Source organism: Gopherus evgoodei, chromosome 14, assembly GCF_007399415.2.
Source record: "Gopherus evgoodei ecotype Sinaloan lineage chromosome 14, rGopEvg1_v1.p, whole genome shotgun sequence".
NCBI classification, from domain to species: Eukaryota; Metazoa; Chordata; order Testudines; family Testudinidae; genus Gopherus; species Gopherus evgoodei.
The window spans coordinates 20,027,923-20,054,725 of record NC_044335.1 but is presented as its reverse complement, the minus strand read 5'-3'; the positions used below and the strand labels follow the sequence as shown (position 1 = coordinate 20,054,725).

Sequence of the window (26,803 nt, the reverse complement as noted above, 5' to 3'; positions counted from 1 at the left end):
TTCAAGTGGCACTTTTCTTACTTTGCCTTTGAAAAATTTGATTATTACAGATGGAAATATTTTATCAGTTTCTGTATGTATGGTGAAGCTGACATTTACCAAGTCCTTCCAAGCCTCTGTACATGGTGTGAAAACTATGAATAGACCAACGTGTTTGGAGACCATAAGAATCAGCCTGTACCTTACCCCAAAACTCAAATCAAACAAGAACCAACATTGGTTCTAATAATAGATGACCATTTGTATGATGGAGACCCTATTTTATCTGAACGAGGTTGCCAATCCTGACTTTCATATGTTTTCTGACTTCTAGTTCAGAGTCAAAGAGGAACAGAAGGCAAAGAGGAGTTGGGGAACTTTCTGCATAACCTTGGCCACCTTAGAATATACCTGCACCATATGCACATATAGGAGCAGCAGCAGAGATATTGAAGCTTACTGAGACTCCAATAGAACCCCAAAGTGATTAACAGGCCAAATACAGTGTAACAAGCACATTCTTTAACACATTAATTTTTCTCCTTACAAAACAATACAATTTATTTTCCACTGAGTCAAGATGCTTCCCAGGTTTTTATTTCACAGCCCATGGGCCAAATTCTTTACACACTTACAGTACAAAATCTGACTCCCCTCTGCAAAACAAGGAGGATGCATGTTAAAACATACAAAAGAAGGGGCAGCGGTAGGCTATATCTGCTTTCCCCCCAAAATCAGTTAACATAAATATGGATTTTCTCTGTCACAGTTCCACCAGCTCTGGAGGAACTCTTCCCTTACAAATCTTCCATATGCAATCCCCATAGAGGAAACAATGCAAAATCAGATTTCATCACATTCAGCTAAACTGAATCCTCCTCTGAGTCCCTATAAAGGAACAGTGATTGGTTCTTCTAAAGGAGTATTGGCATCAGCTGGTAGTCCCGGCAACAGAAACAGATGGGATGTGGAATAAAAGGATTCTAAATAGAAGGCGAATTGTTCCAAATCTGCACAACACCTGGAAACCATCAGATTTTTCTCACTGAACATTCTAGAACTCATGACCTCAGAGATGATTCTCATGTTTCAATTTGAAGTGAAGGGATCTCGAGCCCATGACATCAGCTCTACTCATCTAAAACTGGTGCCCAGTTTATGAATTCTACTGCAGATGCCACAATATGTTCTGTTAGCAACCAATCAAGCAACCAGTGAACTTCAGCTTACAGTGCACCTCTTTGAAAAACAATCTGAACATCAGCACTCACAGGTGCTGATTTTCCAATGTGTGTGTGGGGGTGTGTGTGCTTGACTTCTGGCTCTGCCCCAGGCCACACCCCCACCCACCTCTTCCTGCCCTGTTCTACCCCTCCCCCGACACATCCTCACTCCCACCCCCCAGCCTCCTGCATGCCATGAAATAGCTGATTGCGGCAGGCGGGAGGCACTGGGGCAGAGGGGAGGTTCTGATGGGGGGGCTGCTGGTGGGTGTTCTGCACCCACCATTTTTTTCCCCATGGGTGCTCTAGCTCTGGAGCACCCACAGAGTCGGCACCTATGGCAGCACTACAAATCTGTGAAGCAAAGACGGAAAAGTTTCAAAGACGGCGGTGCCCTAGCATAAGGGGTTTAAGCAGACAATACTTTACTCTGTGAAACCCATTCTCAGCCCCTATTATCCTCAATCATTTGTGTGAATGCAGCTGTCTTTTTTAATTCAGGGATATGATGCTGTGACTAGCAACACTAGACATGGGCACGGCAGTATTGTCACAAACAACATATAATAAATTGTCAAATGTCATTATCCTGGATTTCCTTCTTGGCTGAAATTCTCAGTACCAAATGAAGAATTTCTCTGCAATGTAAGCGAACTCCAATGTACCCTTCTCTTCTTTCGGACTGCACATTGTCACAGATCTGGTGATGATGACTTTGAAAAATGCTTTGAGAAATGCTTTCTCTGTCTGTCTCATACAGGGTCTCCTCCCACCAACCCTTGTTTTTAATACTAAGGACATTTGTATGAAAAACAAGGTCTTTGTTCCAAAGCAGTACCTCCGCTCCATGCTGCTTTTTAATTTTTAAAAACATTGATTTAAAATTATTTTCACAATAGCTGTTTGACAAATGAAATCGCTCATAAATATGATAAAATCACAGGGGGGCAAATTCATTATTGATAGAACTCCATTGCTTTCAGTGTAGTTCCACAGCAAGTCATTTGGTCTTGTGTGTGTAATCATAAGATCGACAAACTTTTGAGTTCCAAAAATTCACTGACTGGGTGAGGGGAAGGATAGCTCAGTGTTTTGAGCATTGGCCTGCTAAACCCAGGGTTGTGAGTTTAATTCTTGAGGGGGCCATTTGGGGAACTGGGGTAAAAATCCGGGGATTGGTCCTGCTTTGAGCAGGGGGTTGGACTAGATGACTTCCTGAGGTCCCTTCCAACCCTAATATTCTATGATTCTAAAGACATGCACATATGTTAGGAGGGACACCGGTGAGTTGGAATACATGCAAATGGTTGCATAATGTATCCCCTAATCTTTCTTGGTTTTTGTTTTTGTTTTGGAGGTGACTAGTGACCTATTTGACATTCTAAAGGGACCTCTCTGACTGGTTAGAAAAGTGAAAGAGTCGTCTTTATTACTTTAACAGGTTAGATTGTGAAGCTGAGGTAAACAAGAGCTTTTTGATGTACAATGCACTTTATTCTTTGTACATCAAGGAGCCCACAATGTTTCAATGGAGTATCCCAGCATGTGTTCCCCTCTGAAAGCAAACAAAAACTCTGTACAAACAGCATTATACCTGCCATCTTCCCAGGACATGAACTATTGACCTAAAGCTGACCAGAGATACTATGACCATCAGAAGATGTGTGGACAGGTCTTAGCTCCTGCTAGCAGCTGCTGATATTCTCAAGTGCAGAATACTACATGGAGAGATGAACAAGACAAGGAAATCTCAAACTTTGGAGATTATGATGGACAGAGGCCTACATAAGGATCTTAGGACAACAATGTTTATTTTTATTAAAGACTTTGCCTTTTCAAACTCTGCACAGGTCTAGTATTCAGGCTCCTTGTCTCTGCAGCTGGATAGCTTTTCCTAGCCCTAAGACAAATGGTATTTCACCAGAATTAATTGCCAATTCACTTAGCTGCATCATGGCTAGCAAATGGTGTGTTCTGGTTCTTCCTCTTTGGCCCTGCTGTTCAGAAAAGAGCTCAGCTCTGTGGTCAGACTCAGCCAAACATGTCCATCATTGCAGGCCTGGTCTACCTGGCCCCTGAGGTTCTCAAGAAGTTCCTTTCTATAGGTCAAGACAAAGGAAACGTATTTGTCAGACACTATCACCTACTATATTCTGCTACCTTAATATATCTCAGGGGCTCCGTGACAGAGCTTTGTGATACATCAGTTTCTGTTTGTGGGGAGTGTGCCAAGGTCGTCTGCTATCGAGGGTGATAGCACTGAGTGGTCAGCCCACCATATCCCTTGGCATGGCCCTTTAAAGCTTCAGAGGGTCCAACAGATATATATGAGACCTAAGGCTCCATGGAATTAATTGTACTTGAGGAAAGTATCTGGACACTGTAGCTCTCTCACCCAACCAAGTGGGAAGGAGTTGGGACCTGGGGAGCTGCCTGTGCCTTCAGAGCAGGCAGACCCTGATAGAAGGCTACCCTGCTGAACACTCCAGAGTGGAAGGCTAATTGATAAGGGTGTTCAGCTAAAGGGAACTGGGATTTTAAGTCACAATCCCAGCTCCAGGAAAAGGGCTGGGGAGGTAATCCCTGCTTAAAGGAGGGTAGGAGTGATTAACCTAAGACAAAGAGGCCTGGGAGAGAACCCTAGCTCCAGACAGAGGGCTGACAGGGACCTTCTGCTCAGAGGAGGGTAGGACTGGTTCATCTAAGCCAAAGAGCTAGGAGTTACTTGTCATTTCCCAGCTTGTCATTTCCCTCTTGGTCTAGGGAATGGTAAGGGCATCAGAAAGGGGTCATGTATTGTGGGGCCCAGATGCAGGTTGAGGACTGAGCTCAGAAGCCTTCAGACTTTGGGATTTTCTATCTGGGACTTGTCTGTTAACTTGGAAGAGGAACAGACTGGACAGTGACCTGGATGGAGGGCTAGGCTATCTATAAAGATATATGTTGTGACACCAGAATGACTATGGGAGGGCACCAGGCTGAAAAAAGCCCTGCACCACCACACCTAGACTCAAGGAAGTGGTCTGGAGGTGGGAGGCATGATGACAGGGGGCAATAAAAACTTTGTAAAGTTTCTGGCCTATCTTAAGTTCACCACCCTTCTCTCTGAGTTCTGAATTTGAACCCAAAACCTCAAACCTCAATCAAAACCATCAAGTTTTATCTGGTTTCCATTCAAAACCACGAAAGTTCCTGCAGCTCATTCAAAACTTGATTCAGATGTTCTTGCTTGAAACTTGACCCAGGTACACTGAAAGATTCATGAAGCTTAGTAAAAGTCTGGTGAGCTTTGGGTCTGTAATAAACCCCCGAAGCAGGTGAATTTTGTGCCCAGTTTCTGGTTCATTATTAAAGCCTCACATGGGTTTGCTGACTAGTGAGATAGTAACAATCTATGGAGCAATTCATTTCCCTAAATGAGGCTGGATTCAAAGCTGGAATTCCTGGGTGTGCAATACCATTCTGCTCCATTTCTTGGCATTCGTATGCACAATGGAGGATTTTTCCAAACAGCTGGACAGTGATGCATATTCCTATTTGTGACTTTTTCCACGGTACGAATATCAAAAAAGATTCATATTCATTAGGATGATGTTGAAAGATCTGGGAATGACTCATATTTCCTCAGTTGCACCCAGCTTGCTTCATCTCTGGGCCTTCATTAAATCAGATAAATTAGAAATGGAAAACGCCTACTCGAACAATCAGACCAGCTGCCTCTTTTATCACTTTCTACAGTTCTTCTACAGCCTTGCGGTTTACACTTACCTTTCAGATATTTGTGGATTCTTATCATGTCCCCCTAGTCATTATATAGTCCAGCAAGATATAATTAGCTTTTTATTTTATTTTTTTTGTAAATCTCCAGTTTGCAACCATACACTTCACCAGCTGAAGTATCTTTTTCTATTGTGTGAGTAGCTATCGCAGCCATTTCTACCATATCCTATTTACCTGTCTTAATATAGCAGGGGAGAGGTTTCTGTGGCAGCTTACAGAACTGTCTCCACAGGAGTCCTTCATCTGCTTTAACAGGGTTGGGGTGGGTCTCCTGATCAACACAGGACAACAATAATATGATACAAATTCCTACAGGGTACCTGAATTCTCTGATTCTCAGACTGTGGACTCTCCCTAATTGTTTCAATAAGAGTCGGTCCTGAAATCCCCTACATCTGGTCAGCTCACATAAAACTGTGTGTTCCTCAGTCTAAAACAATCAATCACTTTAATATTGGATGGAAAGGCAGACAGAGATAAACACATAGATGTTTGAGTTGGGTGGGCTGTTTTTTCATTTTCCAATTAACCTTTTGCCTATCTAAGGCTGTTTCCAAGGAGACAAAGGAATTGTTCAACCCCTTGACAAATGGTTCTCAGCTGCCACTGGAAATGGTCTCCTCAGAGTGGGGCCTCTGACAGCCACATAATATGATTGTACTCAGCAGAGCAATTCCTTAAATTTAATGTGTGGCTGCAGGGGGGCAGAGATTTACTCAGCTGTAGCAGCTGATGTGTTTATCAAATGAGGTTCTGCTATACAGTTCTCAGCAGGACAAACCTCTGTATGGGGTCTGTAGCTAAGCATTATAAATTACTTGGACAAAGGAAAGGAGAAAAGGGCTTTTTTGGTGTGGTAACCTTGTAGCAAGCCACACGCTCCAAACCACTGTGACAGACCCAGCATTGGTACCCAAATCTGGTCTCCTGTGCCAGGAGCTACTGATGTCTGGCAGCATTAAAAAAAAAAAATCTATTTAGCCACTAGCATGGGGGAACATGGTGCCTTGTCGCTCTACCGTATTTGTGTGTCCCAAAGAACAGTAGCATTGATGGACCCTGAAAGGGACCTATCAAGCCATTCTCAGCCCAAAATACCCTCCTGAGAACTTGGGATTCATAGGCATGTACATAGACTGTAAGATCTTTGGGACAGGGACTGCTTTTTTCCTCTTGTTTGTACAGCACCTAGCACGATGGTGTCCTCAGTCCTACAATAACAATAGGCACCTATGCTCCCTACACAATGCAGGAGAGAGAGGCACCTAAAAATGGGATCCACAAAAGCCTGCATGCTAGATGGAGAACTGCCTCAGTTAGCCAATAGGAGATGCCAACCTCAGGCACCTAACTACAGACTGAAGGCAGGTGCTTTTTTCTGTTTGTGATCCACAGCCAGGAATGCCTCTCCTGGAGTGGGGCACCTTAGGTGCTTAAGCTGGTTCTTTGGAATGAGTTAGGCACCTGCCTAGTTTGAAACAAAATGGCTAGAAGAGGAGAAGGTGGTGATGTGGTACTACCACCCCTGTAACAGCCCAGAGGTTGGCACACTCACCTAGGATGCTGGAAACCCAGATTCTATTCCCCCCTCCACCTGATAGGGAGAAAGGATTTGAACAGACTCCTGTCTCTCCTGAGAGTGCCCTACCCATTGGACTATGGGATGTTCTGAGTGGGTGTCCCTGAATCTCTCCTGTTGATGCTGGTTTTGGATAAAATAATTAGTTATTGAGAAAGTGAGAATGACTCCATAGCATGGTGGTTAGGCAACCCATCTGGGAGTGCAGAGGGACTAGAGCAGGGGTCAGCAACCTTTCAGAAGTGGTGTGCTCATGTCTTAATTTATTTGCAGTGTTTAAGGTTTCATGTGCCAGTAATACATTTTACATTTACAGGGGCTGGCAGATGGAACCCCAGACTGGCCGCAGGCTGAGCAGACCGGCAGCTGGGACACCAGGCTGGCAGCAGGTTCCTGTCAGCCTGTGGTTCCATCTGCTGGTTCCAGCCAGACAGGGTCGCGTCTGCTGGCCCCGCTTAGCCCACTGCCTGCCTGGGCTTCTGTCCATTCGGGCCAGCAACAGGCTGAGCGGGGCTGGCGGCTGGGACCCCAGGCCATTAGTGGGCTGAGCTGCTCATCTCGCTGCTAGTCTGGGGTGCTGTCTGCCAGCCCCTGCCAATCGGGATCTCAGCCGCTGGCCCCACTCAGTCCACTGTCATCCCGGAGTTCCGTCCATCCAGGCCGGCAGCGGGCTGAGCGGGGCTGGCAGCCAGGACCACAGGCTGGCAGCAGTATGCCACAGTAAATCAGCCATAGGTTGCTGACTCCAGTATCTGGAGTGAGGCAGCAGTGGGAATACCAAAAAGCAGAAACTTAGGTGGGTAAAGAACTTTTACAGCAAAATAGGTGACAAGTGAGTTTAGGCTCTGGCCTGGGGAGTTAGATGGCACCAGAGCAGAGCAGGGCAGTGGTGTCTAAATCCTTTTGGGGATGTGGGCCGAGGTGCCTAGTCACTTGAGGCCACCCAGAGCTTTACAGCGGGATAAGCAGAAATGAAGCAGGTAAACTGATGCAAACCCCCCCCCCCCCCCCCCACACACACACACATCCCCACCCGACTCGCCAGGATCTGGTGCTATCCTGTGGCTGGCTGGAGTAGCCCGGTCCCTTCCTTTCCACAGGCCTGTGGTGCCACTTAGTGGAAAGCTGCAAAAAAACTCTGAGTTTATTGAATTGTATCAGCAAAGGGGCCAGGGGCAGCGAAGCTGGAAAAGGGCTCAGGCTGGCTTTGAACAGCCTTGAACACCTGAGGCAAATGCTCCTGCTCTGCTCTGCCCGCGGTGCTGCCCAGAGCCTTTGCCCCCTGGCATTGCAGTGACTTACTCGTCCCCACCTGGAGAGGGGGCTGTGTTTGTGCTGGAGCCTCCAGAAGGTGCCTGGGGGCCGGGCTCCCCTGGCGGGTGGGGGTGCCCTGGCTGGAGCTGCAGAGTGTCCATGCCGGCTGGGGCCCAGCCACTGCTTGGCTCTGGTAGCCGCCTCCTGCATCCCAATCCGCCTTGTGATGAAGATAATGAGGGCTCCCTGTGCCTGAGGGACGGGACACGCAGCCCCGCAGCCGCCGCTCCCTAGAGCCCGGCCTGTTCACTCTGAAGCCTACTGATGGGAGCCGGTCACGGGGTGGCGGGGCGGGGTCTCGCCCGGGCGCGGCCGCTCCTGCTCCTGCACGGGGCGGGCACAGCCGGGCAGCGGCGGGTACTGACCCGACCCGATCGGCACCACCTGGCAAAGCCGCCCAGTCTCCCGAGAGAAATGCGCGACGCCGCCTCTCACAGACAAGCAGCTCGCTAAGCAGCGCCCTGAGCTCCCTCGGGCGTGCCGGCGCTGGCCCTCGATGGCCGCTAGATGGCGCCGGCGCCCTTGGACTCCAGTGGGAGCCGTGCGTCATGACGCACGTACGCACACGCGGTGACGCAGTACGGCGGGCGGTAGGGGCAGGCGGGCGCCGCCGGGGCAGGGTGATCCTTTCGTCCGGCTGCCGCTGCGGCGGGAGTGACGGTGGGAGCGAGCGGCGTCGCGATGGAGCGGCTGGATCGCTGCGCCCGGCCCCTGCGCACCGCCCTGGTGCGGCGCTCGATGCGGCGGTGGCTGCCCTGGGGCCTGCTGGGCCTCATGCTGGGCGGCTCCCTCCTGAAGGCGCTGGCGCTGCTGCCGGACTCCTACATGAGCAGCAAGCGCAACCTGCTCAACATGTGAGGGGCGGGGCCTGAGCCTGCTGGGGTGGGGCGGGCGGCCTGGGAGGACAGTGCTGGGGGTATGAGTGACCCTGCTGGGTGGCGTATGGCTCGCGGGGAGGGCGGGGGCTGGCTGAGCCCCGATCCAATGGCCCCAGCCCCAGCCGGCCCTGTAGTGGTGGAGCACAAGCTGGCACACCAGCAGTGCATATGTGACTCCCTCCATGCGGGGCTGCAGAAGGATCCTAGAGAGTCAGGACACGCGTAACACGCTCATCCTGTGGGGCCTGGTTGCTTGTAGGACACAGAGGGGCAGGGGAGCCCTATGCAGCTGGCCAGCCAGCACCGTCCGTCTGTGAGCAACGCATTAAAGGGGCCCGTGAGCCTAACCGTATGCTGTACCTATTGGTGTTACCGTGATCCCTGAGGGTCCTGTGAAAGACAGAGACGAGAGAGAAAATAGCTCTGAGTTTTTCCCTTTTACATTGTACATCTGGCAGCCTTTTGTGTGCAGTCATTGTCACTTGGTTAGTCTTTCCCCTGTATTGCAGATCAATTTTGTCTGTTTGGATCTTCCACTCAGAAACAGGGAGACATATTTTTTAAATAGAAAAAAACAATAGTTGTAGAGCCCCAGAAATTGGCATGGAGACTTGGGGACAGAATCTGAGAGCGATTAGATCAGATGGTGCTGACTCTCCTCTTTCAGATGGTGCTGACTCTCCTCCTTTCTTCTAGCTCCTAAAACACATTAAATATTTGGCCAAGCTTGCAAGGTCTTACATTCAGTTTGATGGCATTTATCTGTTTGGTTCTATAATGCAATAACTTGTGAATGTTGGAAAAATGGAGGACACTTGAAGCCCCTGCCATATTTTCAAGTATCTCTGTAATTGTCAGTAGATCAAAGAACTGGTTGATGGCAACAATTAATACCTTCTAGTATAACAATACTCCTGTCTCATCTCTGTTCATTAATAGTTTAATGTGTTGACACCCTGAATGACTTTTCTCCAGACAGAAAGAAATGAAATAATGGTAATAGGCAGCCCCTGGGATGAGGGGAAGAGAGAGTAAACAGAGCTCTCGGTTTGGGAGGAATGGGGGATCACACAAACCCTGAGGAGTGGGAGGCACACAGAATCCCCAAAGTGAGCATGGGGGGGTTGCAGAGAATCCCTGGAGTTAGGAGGGTGGCCCACAGGGAACCTGTACTGGAAAATGGAAGGATGCAAAGGGCCCCTGGTGTATACAAATGAGTGGAGCCTACAGGAGCAGCAAAGTGTGCAACCACCCCCCCCCCCGCCTCCAACCCCCAGGTTATTGATACTGCTTTTTCACGTTAGCAGTTGTCACGGAGATGTAAATCCATTGTGGATTGGAGGGCAGGGGAGGTCCTCCAGACAGTCATGAAGAGGGAGGGATATGTCCACAAGACAGTCTATTTGGCTGTCACTTGAAAGCTTAAGAACTTCTGGTCTCTAGGTTTCTAGATTAGATGCTGTGGTGTTGGGTGCTGTGTAAATACGGTAAATAGCTGTTAATGATGTAATTTAGAAACTTCTTCCATGTACACCCCTAATCCGTACCCCTTCTTTGCTGACTTGAAAGTTAATATATTTATTCTTCTCCTTTGGCTTCTCCCTGGCAGCTATTTTGTCAAATTGGCCTGGGCCTGGACATTCTGGCTGCTGTTACCCTTCATTGCCATCACCAACTACTGTCTCAGCCGAAATGTTCTGGAGATGCTGCGGCGTATCAGCACCCTGCTGGTGGGCACCATGGTCTGGTATGTCTGCACTAGTCTCTTCTTGCACATAGAGGATTTCACTGGCAGCTGCTACAAATCACCAGCACTTGATGTGCTGTTCCAGGAGCACCTCAGCAAGTGGCAGTGCCGCCAGGGTGGTGGCTTCTGGCATGGCTTTGACATCTCAGGGCACTCCTTCCTCCTAACATACTGTGCTCTGATGATTGTGGAGGAGATGGCTGTCTTGCATGTCCTGAACACTGAACGGAGCCCACGATTACATGCCGTGGTCAATGCCCTGTTTGTTGCCTTGAGCTTTCTGACCCTGATCTGGGTCTGGATGTTTTTTTGCACTGCTCTATATTTCCATGACTTCTCCCAAAAATTGTTTGGCACCCTAGTGGGTCTATCAGCCTGGTATGGAACATACAGGTTCTGGTACTTGAAATCCTTTTCTCCTGGACTTCCTCCCCAAAACGCTAGCTTAAGTTCAAAGAAGCCTAATTGTAGCAGATAAGTTTCTGTGTTTCAGATTTTGTTTTAAATACAGGAATATTTGTCCAATGCTACTTTTTTTTAAATTTAAATAGTAAATAGCATATTTAAGGGGATGGGAAGAAAAGCCAATAGTCTTTATAGTCTGATTCCTGACTTGTGGCTATGATATGGTTCCTGGTGAGCAAATGTTGATATCACAGAACTGCCTACCGTGATTGAGTATAATTGGCCACCTAACTGATATCTGAGCAGAGAGGCCAAGGATTGGATCCCGCCTGGAGACTGAATTCTCTTCTCCCTTCCTGTGGGTCCTGCTGGGGCAAGCTTGAGGCCCATTGGTAAGGAAAGCCTGCACTGCTATCTATGCTCTCTCTACCTGTTCTGTTGATAAACAGAGGAACCAGCACTGACAGAGGTCTTTAGGGCTGTCAAGCCAACACCTTTCACTGATCTAAAATTCTTCATTCTCTTCTCCACCCCCATTTTTTTTAAGATAAAATATATCACGTGGTCCAAATCTTGTGCTAGGTTTTAAGTCTGACTTTTTGAATACTCTAGTTGTAAACTTTACAAATGTGCCTGGGGCAGTTTAATGGTGCTAACTATTGCAACAGACTGTTAATTGGCAATCAGAATGCACTTATTAAAGCAGAATGTAGCTGGGTTGTGAAGCCTCACATTCCCAGATTGTTAAATACTTTCATGTCCCATAAATCTTAATTGGCCATCTGTATATTCAGTGGGGAGAAGAGAGACTTTGATTTTTGAGACCCAGAGTCTGTTAGGTCATAGCTTTAAATTGACTGCTACTCTCAATCTTTGAAAATGAATTCCTAAAGAATAAGTTTTATTGCTTCAGTTGATTTTAAAAAAAAATCAATTTGCCCCTTTATTCTTGACACTGATTGTAAAAATAGCAAGATGATACGTTTTGTTAAAATGTGATAATAAGACGACTTCTTCCAATTCTCTGTTAATTGGCTCGTACTAAAATGTTAATGATTTAAAAGATTTTTTTCCCAGATGTTACAAGTTGCAAATTTTGTATTTGCAATTAAAAAAAAAACGTGTTTGATATGTTCCTTTCAGACGCCACGTGGATTTCTGGCCTCATGTAACAAGTGCACTGACTGGACCCACTATATTTTGAATCATTCTGTTTGTTGGGGATTGTATGTAATATACTGTTTGCCAAGGGCACTATAGCAATATGCTTAAAGAAATATTTATTCTTACCTTTTTGTTGGCATCAAATAAGCTATTTTAATTGCATACTAAGTTGTGGCAAAAAGTGGTAGCCAGCAAAACCCTATTATGATGTCCAGATTGGGACATCTCTGTTCTGTCCTTCATGTGAGATGGACATTTAGCATAATTTTTAGTTTAAAAACATTTATCATCTTGTTTTACAAAAGGCTTATTCATGTCAGGGATAGACAAACCTAAATCAGTTTTACAGCAGTAATCGTCCAGCAGGCTATCAAAAGCTTTTGGTAGCTCATCTGTATGTCTGCTAAACTGTAGCTAGTTCTAGTAGCACAGTAATGGACCTAATTTTCTACATCACTTAATTCTGAGTTAAGTGTTTTGCTGCCTTTAGGACAAGGGGTTCCATACCCTGATCGTAATATATTCATGTTGCCACCTTAACACTTCTTTCCTAGCCAGCGAGGGAGACAGTCCCGCACATACAAACAGGTTAATGTCTCATTTGGGGCCTGATCCTTTGAAATGCTGACTTCCCTCTGTCTCCTTTGAATCAAGTGATGATTGAGGGTACTCGGGAGCTCCCATAAGGCACAAAGCAGATCTCAGGATCAGGCTGTCTCAGGAGATTCAGCTGTGTGTTTTGGGTTGTTCTTTGAGTATGTCTGCGCTTGGAGCCAGAGGTGTAATGTCCGCTCCAGGAGACATACCTGCACTAGCTCTGTTCAGGCTGTCACACTAAAAAAAGAAGTGCAGGCACGGTGGCGGGAGGTGGCAGCAACCCTGAGTACGATTCTGTCCAAGACTCATACATGCTCAGGAGGCTAGCTCAACATGCTGCCGCGGCGATACTGCTATTCTTAGTATGCTAGATCAGTCAGAGATAATGCAGGTATATCTCTTCAAGCTGGAAAATACACCTCCAGTTCAGATTGTAGACATATCCATTGTGTCAAACCACCTTTCAGCTGCTTTATCGGATGCCTTGTCTACATGACAGAGTTGCATCCCTTTAACTTAAATCAGTATTTAAACTGATATAGTTAAACTAATGTGAAACCCTGTGTGGACGCTCTTTATTTTGGTTTAGCTTAAACCTGTTCCAAATAGATTTAAACAAAACTGCTAAAAGCCCAGACTCCTGGGCAGACGCACCCCAAGGTCCGGTTCTTTCCTGAACTGATGTCTATTGATTTTTATACGCCTTTATACTGATATGAGAGACCACAAACGGGTTATATCAGTTTTACTGTATCTGTTTAAATTATGCCAGTGTAACGTTCCCATGTAGATAAGTCCCGAGTAGAACCCCAGTATTATTACAAACTATGCAGTTAAACTGACAGGCTTTTAAAGCTTAAATTAAAATTAGCTTCCCCTCTGGAAAACACTATTTTTGTGCAATCTCTGTTTACAAACACTTCCATTCACCTAACCAGTGTGTCATAGTAACTGTTTATTATTTTATTTTATTATTTATTAAAATGAATAGCATAGGATATGGAAATGCTTGAAACTTTCCTGTAACCTTAGTGCTAGTATGTTAGATAAATATAACCGATCAAATTCACCTGGAGGACTTACAAGGCGTTGTGTGGTTGAGGTTCAGTTTCTGGAGCCTCTAAAGATAAATTAAGGGCCCACTGCTGCTACTTGTGCCCATGTAGTTAATGGGACTACTTGCATGAGTAAGCACTTACTCTGGTGAGTAAGTGTTGCAGGATAAGACTTTTCAGTTTGTCATTGAGAATTCCAGTGGTATTTAGGCATGTGAGTAGGTCCCAAATTTTCAAAAATATGAGGTATGAGAAAAATGAGCATTAACGTGTGTCCACTGTGCAGACTGATTGTGTAATTGTCTACACATAAATACCCATTTGAGCAAACTATCTTAGTAATACACCTGCACTTTGCACACCTAGAGTGAAAACTTGGCCCCGTTGAAGTCAATGGGAAAACTCCCACTGTGGGGCCTGGATTCGTTCCTAATATGTTTGGCAATCTCGCGGGTAGGTGTCTAGTCTCAGTACAGAGGCCACACTTTTACCATTGACTCGGAGAGTTCACTTGCTGTGTTCAGACTTTGGAACTTTTCTTTTGTGCCTTTTGATTGTACCACAGGCAGAAGATCCCGTCCTTTTCATTTTCAGTGTTAATTTAATAGCTGTCTGTGGAATTCAACGGCAGGAAATCTTCTTCTGGGCACGTATTTTTTTTCTCTTTACTTTTTGGGGGGGTAGTTTATATTTACCAGTGGAATGAAAATCCAGTCCCTCCACATCTGGGGTAAATTTGCAGCCGAGAAGAAAATTCCACTCTAAACAGCTGGATTTCATGTGGATTGCTGCCAAGTGGACAGATCTTTTCTTTGAACTTGCTGGAAATACATTTGGAATTTGCCTGAGTTTTAAAAACTAAAACCTGGAAAAAGTATTTGAGAGGACAATATTCAAATCTTGTAGTGGATGATGATATGAAGCAATTGTAATCATGAAATTGTAACTCATAACAGCCTTGTTTTGACTTCCTGAATTAAAGTCTCTTGCCTATATTCAGTATTGTTTCCTGTGTCTTTGGAATTATTTAGGGAATTTTGCTTGTCGTCATCCCACTACAATACACAAATAAAGTAAACAAAATACATTTTTAAAAGTAGCTTTTTGCTTATTCCTCACTCTGTATATTTAAGGTTATGGCTTATTTTGGGGGTTCTATGTAATGACGCCCTTAAGAGAAATAACTTGGGATTTTTTTGGCATTCCAGATCTCAGAGCTTTCACCTGGCCAAGAGCCTGTTAAGGAACGGAAGGACAAGAGGAATAGCAAAATAGGAAGTTTTAAAAGATTTGGGATTAATTTAACTTCATATTACCATTTCCAATAACATGTTTTATCTATTTACATCATAATGGGGAAGAACAGAATCCCAGCATGGGGCAGAGGAGAGTTTGTCTTCCATAAGAATTGGGCGAGAGGTCAGGTCTTAAACAAAACTGGAACTGCCTGGGTTTTGATGCTTTCTCTTTTTTCCCCTAAGTCTCTTTTTCTTTTTCTTTTTTTCCCCCTAAATTAAACTTTTCTCTCTAGCCTCGAACACTGGGGTTTAGACCAGACTTTTGATCTGACCATTTATTGATACCGTAACCGTAAAACCTTTTAGTGATGTCTATATGAGTAGTGCAGTTCGGAAACCTCCCCTCCCAGACGGCCCAACAGTTTTGAGTCAACCTCTATTTCTGGAGTGAGCTTGTGATAACAGAATCGTACCTCTGGTGTAATTCATCTGCATTACAATTCAAGGTGATGCTAGATTGTGACCCCAGATGCATTTTTATGGGCAAACTAGGTGCTACGGTGGTGCACCCAACTTTTCTGAAAAATCTAGGCCGTTCCTGTTAAACAGTTGGGGGTGAGCATTTTCAGTGACTGTGCAGCAGAAGGTGATGGTATTCCTGCACCTTGTCTGAGTTCATCATTTTTTTTTCAATTCTTTGCTGTCAGCTGCCTAGTCAGTCTCTGTTCACTCACACTCCTCTTCCTCTTTTTATAGCTTCTCCTGAGTGCTTAGAGCTCCATTTATTAATAAAAAGTTTTTTTTTCTGTTCAGCATATTTTTAAAGCATATTGTCAGCCTATCAGGTGGAAGATTGTTAGCATTTGCAGCTCTGAACTATGATAACAATACTCCTTATGAACAGCTGAGGCAGCAATTGTAAAGTTAAACTAAAATACCCAGGGCTAGCATGGGATGGAAATGTACTGATATTCCATAGGTCTATTATGCCCTGCGCAGAGCTGTATCACAGATGCACTGGATTCCTGGCAGAAAGGGTGAATGTCACTTGCAGATGGCCCAGCATCGTGGTCACACAGCTGCATGGGTCCTGGAACTAGAGGTGCTGGTAGTGCTTCCACACCCCTGGCTTAACGTGGTTTCCATCATATACGGGGTTTACAGTTTGGTTCAATGGCTCTCAGCACCCCCACTATACAGATTGTTCCGGTGCACCTGCACAGCTGCACATTCTGTTAGGCTGATCCCTGTACTCACTGGTAAACGTAGTGACTCTTGATGGACTAGATGAGTCTGGTGCTCTGGTTATCTTGGATAATGGCCATTGTACACTGTAGTAGCTGGCATTACGAGGGGGCATTGGTGGTAGGCTTAGCAGGAAATTTAGTTGCTGCTTAGACACAGGAAGGATGTTTTGGAGCTAAAACTGAACACACAACAAGGATACAATGGGATAAAAGTAGGGGAACAGGGAGAATTGAATATCCAGGTTAAAAAATATACAGAAAAACATGTAACATTAGGGCTCACTGCAACCCTATGTATATTGAGCCATAATATGAGGCGAAAGACCACTTGTACTGTATACCTCTCGTGTCTGGAAAGAGCCTTGAACTGTTAAACAAGAGAAGGTAAATATGAATAACAGTCTAATTGATCTATCATATTTCCAAGGCCCTCTGTTGATGTCCAATCTAGGTGTATCTCTGCACGTGTAGGAGGGTGGTGTTTCAAATCATGTCCTACAATGTAATGAATTGTAGAGATCAGAGGGCAGATTCTTAGCTGGGGTAAACTGTGGAATTCAGTGGAGCAATGACTCTTTACACCAGCTATGGATTTAATCCCTATTCCATAATGTTTGTGATGTTGAAGTCAAACCTACCTGAACCTCATGCTGCTACATGTCTGCACAGCCTTCCCCTGAAGTATTCCTGCCTTTAAAGAGAGACTTGCAGGTGATGTAAGGATGCCTGTGACAGGCTCAGCAGACCATGGCTTGGAATGTGTGGGATGTGTCTGGGGTTAGCTGCATTCTTAAAGAGGGAAATCATGGAACTAAAGAAAGGACCGTGCTTTGAAACTTGTCTTCCTGGTCTGGCGCTCAATTGAGCTCTGCACCAGATTCATCTTAGAAAGAGGTGAGACTGAATCCCTGAAACTTGTTGTCTTTTTGTTTCTCCAGCCTTGTTTTCAAATCAGCCCCTTGGACACCAGGCTCTGACCCCAAATTTGGGGTCTGTTTCCCCTACAATAGTATCATGCACTGTGTTACTTTGGAGTGATACTCAAAGTGCAGCCTCCGCATCTTGGGATGGTCTCTATTTTTAGATCGCAGAAACAAGCACCTGTTGTTTCTTCATGTTTCACAGTTATTTGTAGTTTAGTTGTGGTTTATTTATGGACAGTGGCTCTTCAAAGACTCCTGCATTCCAGGCTCCATGGTCCCTGCAGCCTATAGTCAGAGCCTGTTCTTTCTGGTCTGGTTTGTGGAGCAGTGTGGAACGCTATTTTTTTTTTAATCTAATCAAAGTGATTTCATTTTTTTAAGATTATGGGTAATGCAAATGGTGTCAAGTTGGGAGGAGAGTGTTTTGGGGGCAAGGATCCTCCCTGCTGGTACTTTTGTAAAGGCTAATAATATTTTGCAATATATCAAGTTATCTGGTTATTGTAAACAGATTCAAAGAGTTTGAAATATTAGCACAAGTTATGTGTAAAAGTTTCTTTTTATTGCAACAGACAAGAAGGCTGGCCTGAGCCTCAGGAGCACTGGCTTCAGTTCCTGGCTCTGTCCCAGATTTCCCAACTGATTTTAGGCAAGTCAGTTAGGTTGAAGTTCTGGCCCTATTGCAAGCAATGGCAAAATTTCCCTTGGCTTTATTCACTAGAGCCAGAATATTACTCTTTGTGTTTGTCACCCATCAAACTGAGGATGACAATATTTCCCCGCGTCAGAGGGGTATTGTGAGGATAAATCCACTAAAGACGAGCTGGTGAGCGCCGTAGCATGCCTATGAAATCATTTGTTTAAATATACCGATTGTCACTCAGGTAAAATCTGCCTGTTATTGTCTTGGTGGCTCTTTACTATCCAGTGAGGAAAGGGGAAGAACTGGCAAAGTGGTAGCAGCCAGGGAACAACTCTGCAGACAGTGGATCACCTCTTATTCAAGCCTGAGTGTTTTCGCTCTGCCAGTGGTACAGGCTAAGGGGTGTGTTCTCCTAGAGGTGGGGACTTATATACATGAAGTTGGGATGACACCTCCAAAATGTTACCTGATTCTGGAGTGAACTAGTCCCTGCTCCCTGGTTTCTCAAAGCAATGTTTGAAATCACTTGTCGTAGGAGAGACACAATGCTGTGAAGCTCTGTGTAGATCCTGACATGGGTCCCAGTACAATCTCATAAAACTGTTAGGAACATCTTTAATAAAGAGCAGGGCAGAAGAAGACCACAGCTGACTGTCCCCTATGGTGTGTGTGAAGGACTGGAGAATAAACTGCAGGGGATAGTCCTGGGCTAGTTAAAGGAGTGGGGCAGCGGATATAGATTAGATGGCTGGGCAGTGAAGGGACTTTTCTCTCTAGTGTTTGTGATGCCAAGTGGCACTAGCAGTTCATGACAGACCCACCTTTTAAACTAAATATATTTTGGGCATCAGGCCTTTTTGAGTCTGGCATGGAATCATAGACATGCAGGGCTGAAAGGGACCACAAAGGATCATTTAGTTCAGTCCCCTGTGGTGAGGTAGGATCAAGTGTACCTGTCCCTGGCAGATAAGAAGGGTGCAGAATCATGCCAAGGAACTGGCGTGTGAGAGCAGGCAAGGGGAGGAGTGGGCATGTAGCCAGTGTGTCTACGAACTACTGTGCATGGATCCACTGGCAAAAGCCCCATGAAAGGGATTATGCAAGGCTATAGCTGCTGCTACAGTCAATGGGCTGTATCTGCTTGTGAAATAGCTTTAGTATGTCTTTACTCACATACTGATTTCCCGTTATATATGTCACCTGGGCCCGGGGAAATAATACTCTTGAGCTTTGTTTGATCTTATGTCCTGGGAAGCGTGATGGGTCTTTTTAGGGTGCTCAGGATGATCCCATCTCTCATTTGCAGGAAGCTTTCTTAGTCTCAACTGTAAGCCTAGTGCTTTTCTCTATGTTGAAATCCTGAAAGTGATTTAACTCTTCATTCACTAAGCTACATGTCATCTTCCCTTATTCACGTGACTTTATCCAAGATGGCTGATCACACCAGTGTATGGCCCTGGGTTATCAAGACAGAGCTGAATCTTTGGGACAATTGTATCCCTTATGTTACTATAATTGATTTCAGTGGTTACCTCAAGGGAGGATTTGACCCTTGGTGCGGCACTGGGCCAAAGGAACAAGTTTTTCTTGAAACTATGTGGCACTTCCCACCCAATAAATTAAAGTCCCTACACCCCTGTGAGGTAGCTGAGTTTTCTTCTCCCCAAGCTACAGATGGGTAACTTGAGGCATGAAGGAGTAAAATGACTTGCCAGGAACAGAACCCACTTCCCTTCCTCATACACTAAACCATGAGTCTTTGCTATTCTGACAAATGCAGGAGCATTTCATTCTCAGCCAAAACATGATCAGAGAAGTAGTTCAGAGACTAGTTTACTGTTTATATTGAAGCTGCTGTCTAGGAAACAAGAATTGGTCAGTGTTAAGGTGAACCGGAAGGCAAAGCAATCCGTTTTAGAGTGTTTGAGAGCTACAACCAAAGCTATGTGTACCTAAAATGCTAGACCTCAGTATACAGACAAGTTCCAGGTGGTGGCTTCCACTCACTTCTACTTTTCCTGGTTGCTACAGATTGAGTTCCCTGGTAAGTGCAGTAAGTGGTAAAGAAATCTACACCAATAAATCTGTGATGAACCAATTACCCATCTATTTTATTTTCTTAAAACAAGATTATAATATTTCCAATATACGAGTCATTTTAAAAAACTCAACAGACTCTGTTCATAATGTGCAATTTCTCATAGTGAAGGATGGGAAACTCTTGTAAATGTCCCTGTACGGTAAAGGACAATATAATAGCAAAAAGTAAAGTCACTTGGACATGCTAGAAAACCAGTGCAAGAACAAAGGATGAGAAATGCACTCATGGCTTTAATGCATTTATTTCAGACTGAACAAAAGATCCATCATTTTTTGGCCTCAACCAGCTAAAAAGCTGGAATTGGTTATATCCAGTACTGGAAATGGATTGGTCTGGATTCCCTAGTTCTTGGTCATTTAGGCCCCAAATTCAGATAAACCCTTCAGCACATGGCGAGGTCTCACCCTGTTCACACAAGTGCTTATGCATGTGTTTACACCCCATTAAAGCCAATGAGAGTTAAGCATGTGATTGAATTTAAGCATGTGATTAAGTTCTTTGTTGGATAACAAAAGCACCAGTTTGCTGAATTGGAGCCATGGGGCTTGATTCCACCCCATTGAGTCAATGAAAGTTTTGTCATTGATGGGTCAGAACTTTATTCTTCACTATTCTATGAATACCTGCAGATGCAAAACTGGGTTATTTAATTTCTGAAAGAGCAGTTTCCTTATCCTTGGATTATTCATTCAGTGACTTATCAATACCTAAGGCCATTAGTAATAACTGATAAATTTGGTCCATTATTATAGTGTCCTAAACCAGGATTTTGGAATAACTCGGATTGGTTTGGCTTAACTCTCGATGGTGTTGACCAATGCTGTAAAGTTTCTTTTGGCATATGTTTAAAACATGACCTAATGTTAAGTACTTTCACAACCACTAACATTTGCTATGATATTTTTTTCCTTTTGAACGATTGTCCTGGATGCAAAGTCACGTATCTAGTCTCAAACAGGCACAACACGTGCAGTGCCAGTGCAAGCTTCCCCCACTCTGCCCCATCTATGGACCTTGACCAATCTTGCCCTTAGATGAGCGATCTGAGAGGATAATTCTAGCTCCATGGCCCTGCACTCCGTACCTGAGTTGTTCAGGCTGCTAACAATTCTGTCATGTGGACACTTATCTGTTCAGAAACAGACTATGATCCTGCCACTAATTTCACATGAGTCACGAAACAGTCACCAGATGTTCTTTGAACACTGCGAACCTGGGCTTGGCTCTTATTGGCAACCTAGAAAGGAAAGGCTTGATATCATGTTCTCGCTCCCCTCATCATCTGATCAGTTTTATTCTTGAATACACCATTTCTGGGCAGGGGGGGAGTTTCTGCTCTGCCTTGAAAAATAAAGGAGACTAGTAAGGTGTGGACAGGACAAGATCAATTGCCAGATAAAATGACGTACGCTTACATTTTTCATTATTGAAGCTTTCAAACAAAACCCACAGAAAAAAAGATTTAAAAACCTTTGTTTTTGGAGCTATTTAAACTGGAACAATAGCCGGGAGTAGAGATCAAATTGTTTGGAATCTCTAGCTGAAAGTGAGAGTCTTGATTACCCAAAGGACACAATGTATCCACAACTCACTCATTGCCACAGAAAACACAGATCTCTGATAAATACTAAATGACCAAAAATTTTGAAAGTGGCTTCTGATTTTCTGTCCCCAAATAATTGCAGATTCAGGGTTGGAGTGCAAATAAAAATTTTAAGGCACTTAGATGTCTAAAAACTTGATTGCATCCACAAATCTGGGAGTTAGACTTTTAAAAGCTGAAACTATATCCGGGGGAAAACTGCAGGAGGAGCAAAATCAAAAGCCAGGTTGAGGCCCTTTTAAAATGAAAGTTAAAACACATAGGGCTAGATTGTGGCTCAGATTACACCCCTATATAATGGAAGAAGAATTCTCCTTACGCCCTTATGGGGGCCTTAGTTCAAAGGAGTAAGTGGACCTACTTGCCTGCTTACTCCCTCCCAGGAGCCTGTAAATGGGCCGGGGCAGGGAATGGGCAGATCCTTGGCATGTACCCTCATCCCCTGCTTACCGGCCTGTAGCTAAGCCAGTATATGGGGGCAGGGGGACAGCACCTACTGCTGGGTGGCACAGCTGTCAATTACTATGGCCAGAAGCAAAGTGGGAATTTACTTAGACTCAGGCATGTTGCCCAGCAGAACTCGGGATGTTGCAACTTATGCGCCACCCCTTGTTGTTCAGGGCTGTGCCTGAAGTCCCCATGTAGCCCTAGGCTGGGGTGCCACATCTGCAGTGGGTCACTAGTTCTGTCTATCGAGAGCACCTCAGGTGGGGAAACCCTTGTCTAGGAGGGTTCTGTTGCAGCTGTTGCCTGGTTCCACGTTAAGGTTACAGTGATAGGGAGAGAACCATTCATCACCTGAATGAATAGAAGAGGTTTGCAGGTAAAGGCCAACTCGTGGATCTGCAATTACATTTGATCATAACTGCCTCTAACCGTAGCAGGACTGCACCATAATGAAGTATGTGCATTAATATAGGTTGGTTGGAATGGTAATGCTCATCCAGTGGTTCTTTTCAGCAGTGCCTTTGCTATCCACCGAATCTCCCCAACAGTTCCTCTGATTGTCGTTTTTTACTCTCACTGTCTTTCCCTGGAGTGCTTACTTTAGGGAGAGTCTCCAGCTGATTTCACTGCTGGGTGAACTACCAGGGAAACCAGACTCACTGACCCTGGGAACATGCCGGGGTTGTTTGCCTTTTCTGAATTGTTTATTTAATCTACATAAAAATCTCAGAAAAGGACCCATTTGGTAAGCATTACCAGTCAGTGCTCGCTGTCAGGTATGTTCCTATTCTAGTCCAGAGAGATTCTTTCACTGTGATCATCACCGTAGTACCTAGGTGGTGCCTCCAGCAGTGCATTCAGCTACATAAAAAGCACTAGTGAAGGCAGTACAAGATAAAATTTCAGGCAGAAAATGACTTGTGTATACTGCTCTGTATTCTATACAATTAAATGTAAGTACAATATTTGTATTCCAATTGATTTAGTTTATAATTATATGATAAAATGAGAAAGTCCGCAATATTTCAGTGATAGTGTGCTGTGACACTTTGGTATTTTTATGTCTGATTTTGAAAGCAAGTAGTTTTTAAGTGAGGTGGAACTTGTGGGTACGCAAGACAAATCCGACCCCTGAAAGGGGTACAGTACTCTGGAAAGGTTGAGAATCACTGCTTTACATCGACCATTGGCCTGCTCTAGGGTGGCAACCATGTGTTCCTACGTTAGCCTTTTCCTTTCAAGCTTTTAAACAAGGGGAGGAAATTGAGAGAGACTTCCATCTCCTGCCCTCCTTAAAATGTACCAAATTCAGTGTCTCCTATATTGGATACTTCGGGCCAAATTACCACCAAGTTTCCACAAATACACCAGCAATATTTGTAGGAATATGTTTACCCATAAAACATTGCACCCATTTGGTCATGTAAATAGACACTTACGTACAATTGCCCAAGTTGCATGTACAAATGCTGGTTTGAGGGTTTTGCATGCACCAGTGGAGCAATGCATGCATGCACACACACTTTGAAAAATATGGGTTTAACGTCTAGGAAAAAAGTGTGCATGAATTGGGTGCCTCATCTGTGTGCAAATGATTGCACACTCAAACTGAGTGACTGCATGCTCAACTGTATGTGTAACTGATCATGAAAATATGAAGGACGTTTGTGCATTTTTGCCTGCACATTTGTCCACAAATGTACACATTGGTCCCTCATGTTGTTTCTGGTGAATTTTTCATGATTTCATGACTCACAGGGTGGGGGACCACTGACGTTGCTGTGAAATCCAATGTCTCGCAAATGTATAAAGAAACTACTTTTGCCACTTCGTACCAGAGGCGAGGCACAATGTGATTCCTAGCACTTGTGCAGCGCTCATTGTTAGCTGCCAAATCTAGAGATGCAGTGCTATTTGCCAGTGAACACTTGGAGCTCTGAAAACTAGGTAGAGGAAATTCTAACAGGCTTAGATCTCGCTAGAAAGATTTGATTGAAAAGGAGGGTATATTGCTTCATTTGGGCTTTAGATCAATCCTTACTGTGCAAGGAAACAGCACAAACCACCTGACATCCCTCCAAATACTGCCCCACTTTGAAATAAGAGTCAACTGATGTTAAGCACATTTAGAAATGTAAAGCAGTTATGCCTCCCATCTGGTTTATTCTGGATCTCGTAGTTTTCTAAGCATGAGTAGCAGTGACACCCATTATTCTTTCCAACATGCAAAAGGCACAAGAAAGTGATAAACGTGATTCTGTGCAAAGTGTCTCTAAGAAAATACAGAGGGAGAAAGTTACTGAGAAGAGCCCTCAACAGAAGAGAAAACAAAAGTGTCTTCAGGCAAGTGCAGAAAAGTTCTGAGAAGCTCAGTCGGTGAAAGGTGCTTTGCAAATCCAGAAAGGAAATTCAAGGCAAAGAGCTGCGAGGCTAAAAAAAAAAATCTGTGTCAGACAGAATTCAGCCTGGAAGTCAAAATGATATCACTGAGAAATAAACGTGGCTCTTAATAAAAGACATGTAAACATAAAAAAAAAAAAAGCAGATGTAGAAGGTGGATACATTCTAAGACCAGCTCATTAAAAATATTTGATTTAATGGAAATAATTTAAAAAATGGATAATTAAATCATTCAACTCTACCTTAATCTTGACTGGCTACTGTACCCCCCAACTGGCTGTGTCCTCTCTGCTTCCAGGAAAGACCCCAGATCACAAGAGTGTAACAGTTTCTAGAAGAACAACGGCCCCTCTACTTGCACCTGGGAAAAGTGTGATGCGGCCAATGTACATTTTGAAAACATAAAGGTACCGCACAGAGTATCCAAATCCCATAGTTTAACATGGGGGGTTGAATATTTTTCCGGGGTTGTCATCTCCCTTCCACCGGAATTTGCCTGCTCTGGAGGCAGTTTCACTCCATGACAGGGATGTAAGCTCAGTAAGTGCCTGAGTATGACACTCACCAGTCGCTACTGTTTAATACTTAAACCTAAAAAAAGCCATTTATAAGTTGACTTATTTGTGTGTCTTATTCCTTGCGGTATAATTTTCTACTTCTAACTATGGAATGTTACATCAACAATATAACTATTCATACCTTGTTTCAAATTTCATTACAGTGACTGAGGAGTCAGCGTGATTTCACACAGCACAGAGACACCAAACTAAACACCAAACAGCCAGCATTAGATGTATTTTTTCTTCAAATACCAATAAGCAAAATATCCCATTCCCCCCAGAGATCCCATGAGGAAGGAGGCTCCAAAGAAGGAGGGGGGTTTCCGTTTGACAAGCCTGAAGGCATTGGGTACCACAGCCGAGAGAAGGGTGGTGTGTATGTCTCCCAAAACTTTCCTGAAGGCAAAGCGTTTTTGTATCCTGTCAAAGAAGGACTGTAGGTTGGGTCTGCTGCCATCTTCCCAGTATTTCTTAGACAGTCCTAGAAATTTGAGGCGGTGCAGGGTGGCCCCCAGTAGGATGTCGGCCAAGGTAAAGACGCAGCCACAGAGCCAGAGTTCACACTTCTGCCCTGGAGAATTAAGCCACAAAAACAGACATGAGAACAAGCTGCTGTTTGGAAAATTGGGGCCTGGTCCAAAGTCCACTGAAGGCAATGGGGAGCCTTTCCATTGACTGCAGCAGGTTTTGGATTAGGCTCTAAGTATCGCTGCAGAGTTAGAGTTCATTAAGAAGCCGATCTTCTCTAATGAGTTTATAAGGAGTTGAATTGGGCCCCGGGGAATCTTAAAAAGCAGGGCTGTGAGAATTTGCTGAATTTAGAACTACTCATGAACCTTCTCTGTGGGCTGGTTCCAGATGGTGGTTCCTTATCCTGCTTCCAGTGAGGTGAGCATCAAAACACCCTTTGGCTTCAGTGGGACCTAGTAAGTGTCCCAGCTCCAAATGAACAAGCTGTCCTATGCACTCAGGGACAGCAATTACCTTTGTCCTTGGCTGCTGGTTGAACATAGTGTGATGTTTCAGAAACGAAGGTGGCCCCAGGGTCACGGCAGGTCCTGTTCCCCATTTTCTATATTAGGGACCTTAGAAATACTTGGGAATCCAAGAAATTTCCTACAGAGTGTGGGACTAGCGTAGTTGCTGATGCAGCACCTCCAGCTTTTCCTGCTGCCACTAGCGAGCATCTTCTGCCTCTTTAAACTCATGACCTCTGGCGGAAACTCTATTCCAAGACACCAGATTTATCAGCACTTCTGTGATGGGAATCAGATTTCAGGGGGAGGCAATATTTAATGCTGACATGGGCTATGAGAACAGATACCAAAGGGTTAAAAGCTCCCCGTCACTGGCTACCCTCAGCAATAATATCACAGGAGAAATGCTCTCGAAGAAAGTCTGTGATGGGACGGAGGAACTCCTGCATTAGCACTGGCCAGGAGGGGGTTAAAACACTTTCCCAAACATCCTTCCATCCCTGTACTATGCTAACTGGCAGGGCCAGCGGCAGAGTAGCAGGTGAGCCTTATTAGTGACAGCAGCTGATTTCCTTAAGGGTGGGGTTACATAAACTCACAGAGGAGCAAGGATTAGAGCTAAGAGAAGGGGGAAAAGGGTGGGGAGCGGGGGCAGGGTTTCTGTCTCTCCCTTTAGGCTTTTAGACCCCCTGAATCCCTTGCTATGTTCTGTAGCTGTGGGAAGCTTTATTGTTTGACCCTTAGGAGCAAATGATTGGAAGTTAAATGCTCTTAATACATTTTTCTAAAATCAATAAACAGGCAAAATCTCTAGTACTTCTGAGTGCTGGGGCATGAGTAACCTTCCAATAAAAAATCATTGGGTGCAGTACAGAGCCAGGGAGCCTCTCTACAATAATACACCAGTGTGTGTAGCAGAGCACTTAAGAGCAACCCTGCAATA

General features: G+C 44.6%; 2 protein-coding genes across 4 annotated transcripts in view; one reads left to right on the top strand and one right to left on the bottom strand.

The window, feature by feature from the left end:
- The first annotated feature begins 8,458 nt into the window (after window positions 1-8,458).
- Window positions 8,459-25,114, top strand: FITM2 (fat storage inducing transmembrane protein 2). Of its 3 annotated transcripts, XR_003996500.1 has the most exons (4): window positions 8,459-8,729; window positions 10,363-10,500; window positions 24,622-24,730; window positions 25,045-25,114. XR_003996500.1 is itself a non-coding variant. In XM_030533211.1 (3 exons), the coding sequence occupies exons 1-3, from the start codon at window positions 8,557-8,559 to the stop codon at window positions 24,656-24,658; spliced, it is 348 nt and encodes a 115-aa protein (XP_030389071.1). In that variant the 5' UTR covers window positions 8,459-8,556; the 3' UTR covers window positions 24,659-24,939. The 3 variants fall into 3 exon arrangements, 2 of the variants coding, with proteins under 2 accessions (XP_030389071.1, XP_030389070.1); XM_030533211.1 differs by lacking the exon at window positions 25,045-25,114 and having other exon boundaries at window positions 24,622-24,939; XM_030533210.1 differs by lacking the exons at window positions 24,622-24,730; window positions 25,045-25,114 and having other exon boundaries at window positions 8,467-8,729; window positions 10,363-14,720.
- GDAP1L1 (ganglioside induced differentiation associated protein 1 like 1) overlaps window positions 25,091-26,803 on the bottom strand; it is a 38,186-nt gene continuing 36,473 nt past the window's right edge. The window contains exon 6 of the mRNA XM_030533208.1: window positions 25,091-25,454. Coding sequence (XP_030389068.1) covers window positions 25,111-25,454 — 344 coding nt within the window. The 3' untranslated portion in view covers window positions 25,091-25,110. The remainder of the gene's footprint in view (window positions 25,455-26,803) is intronic.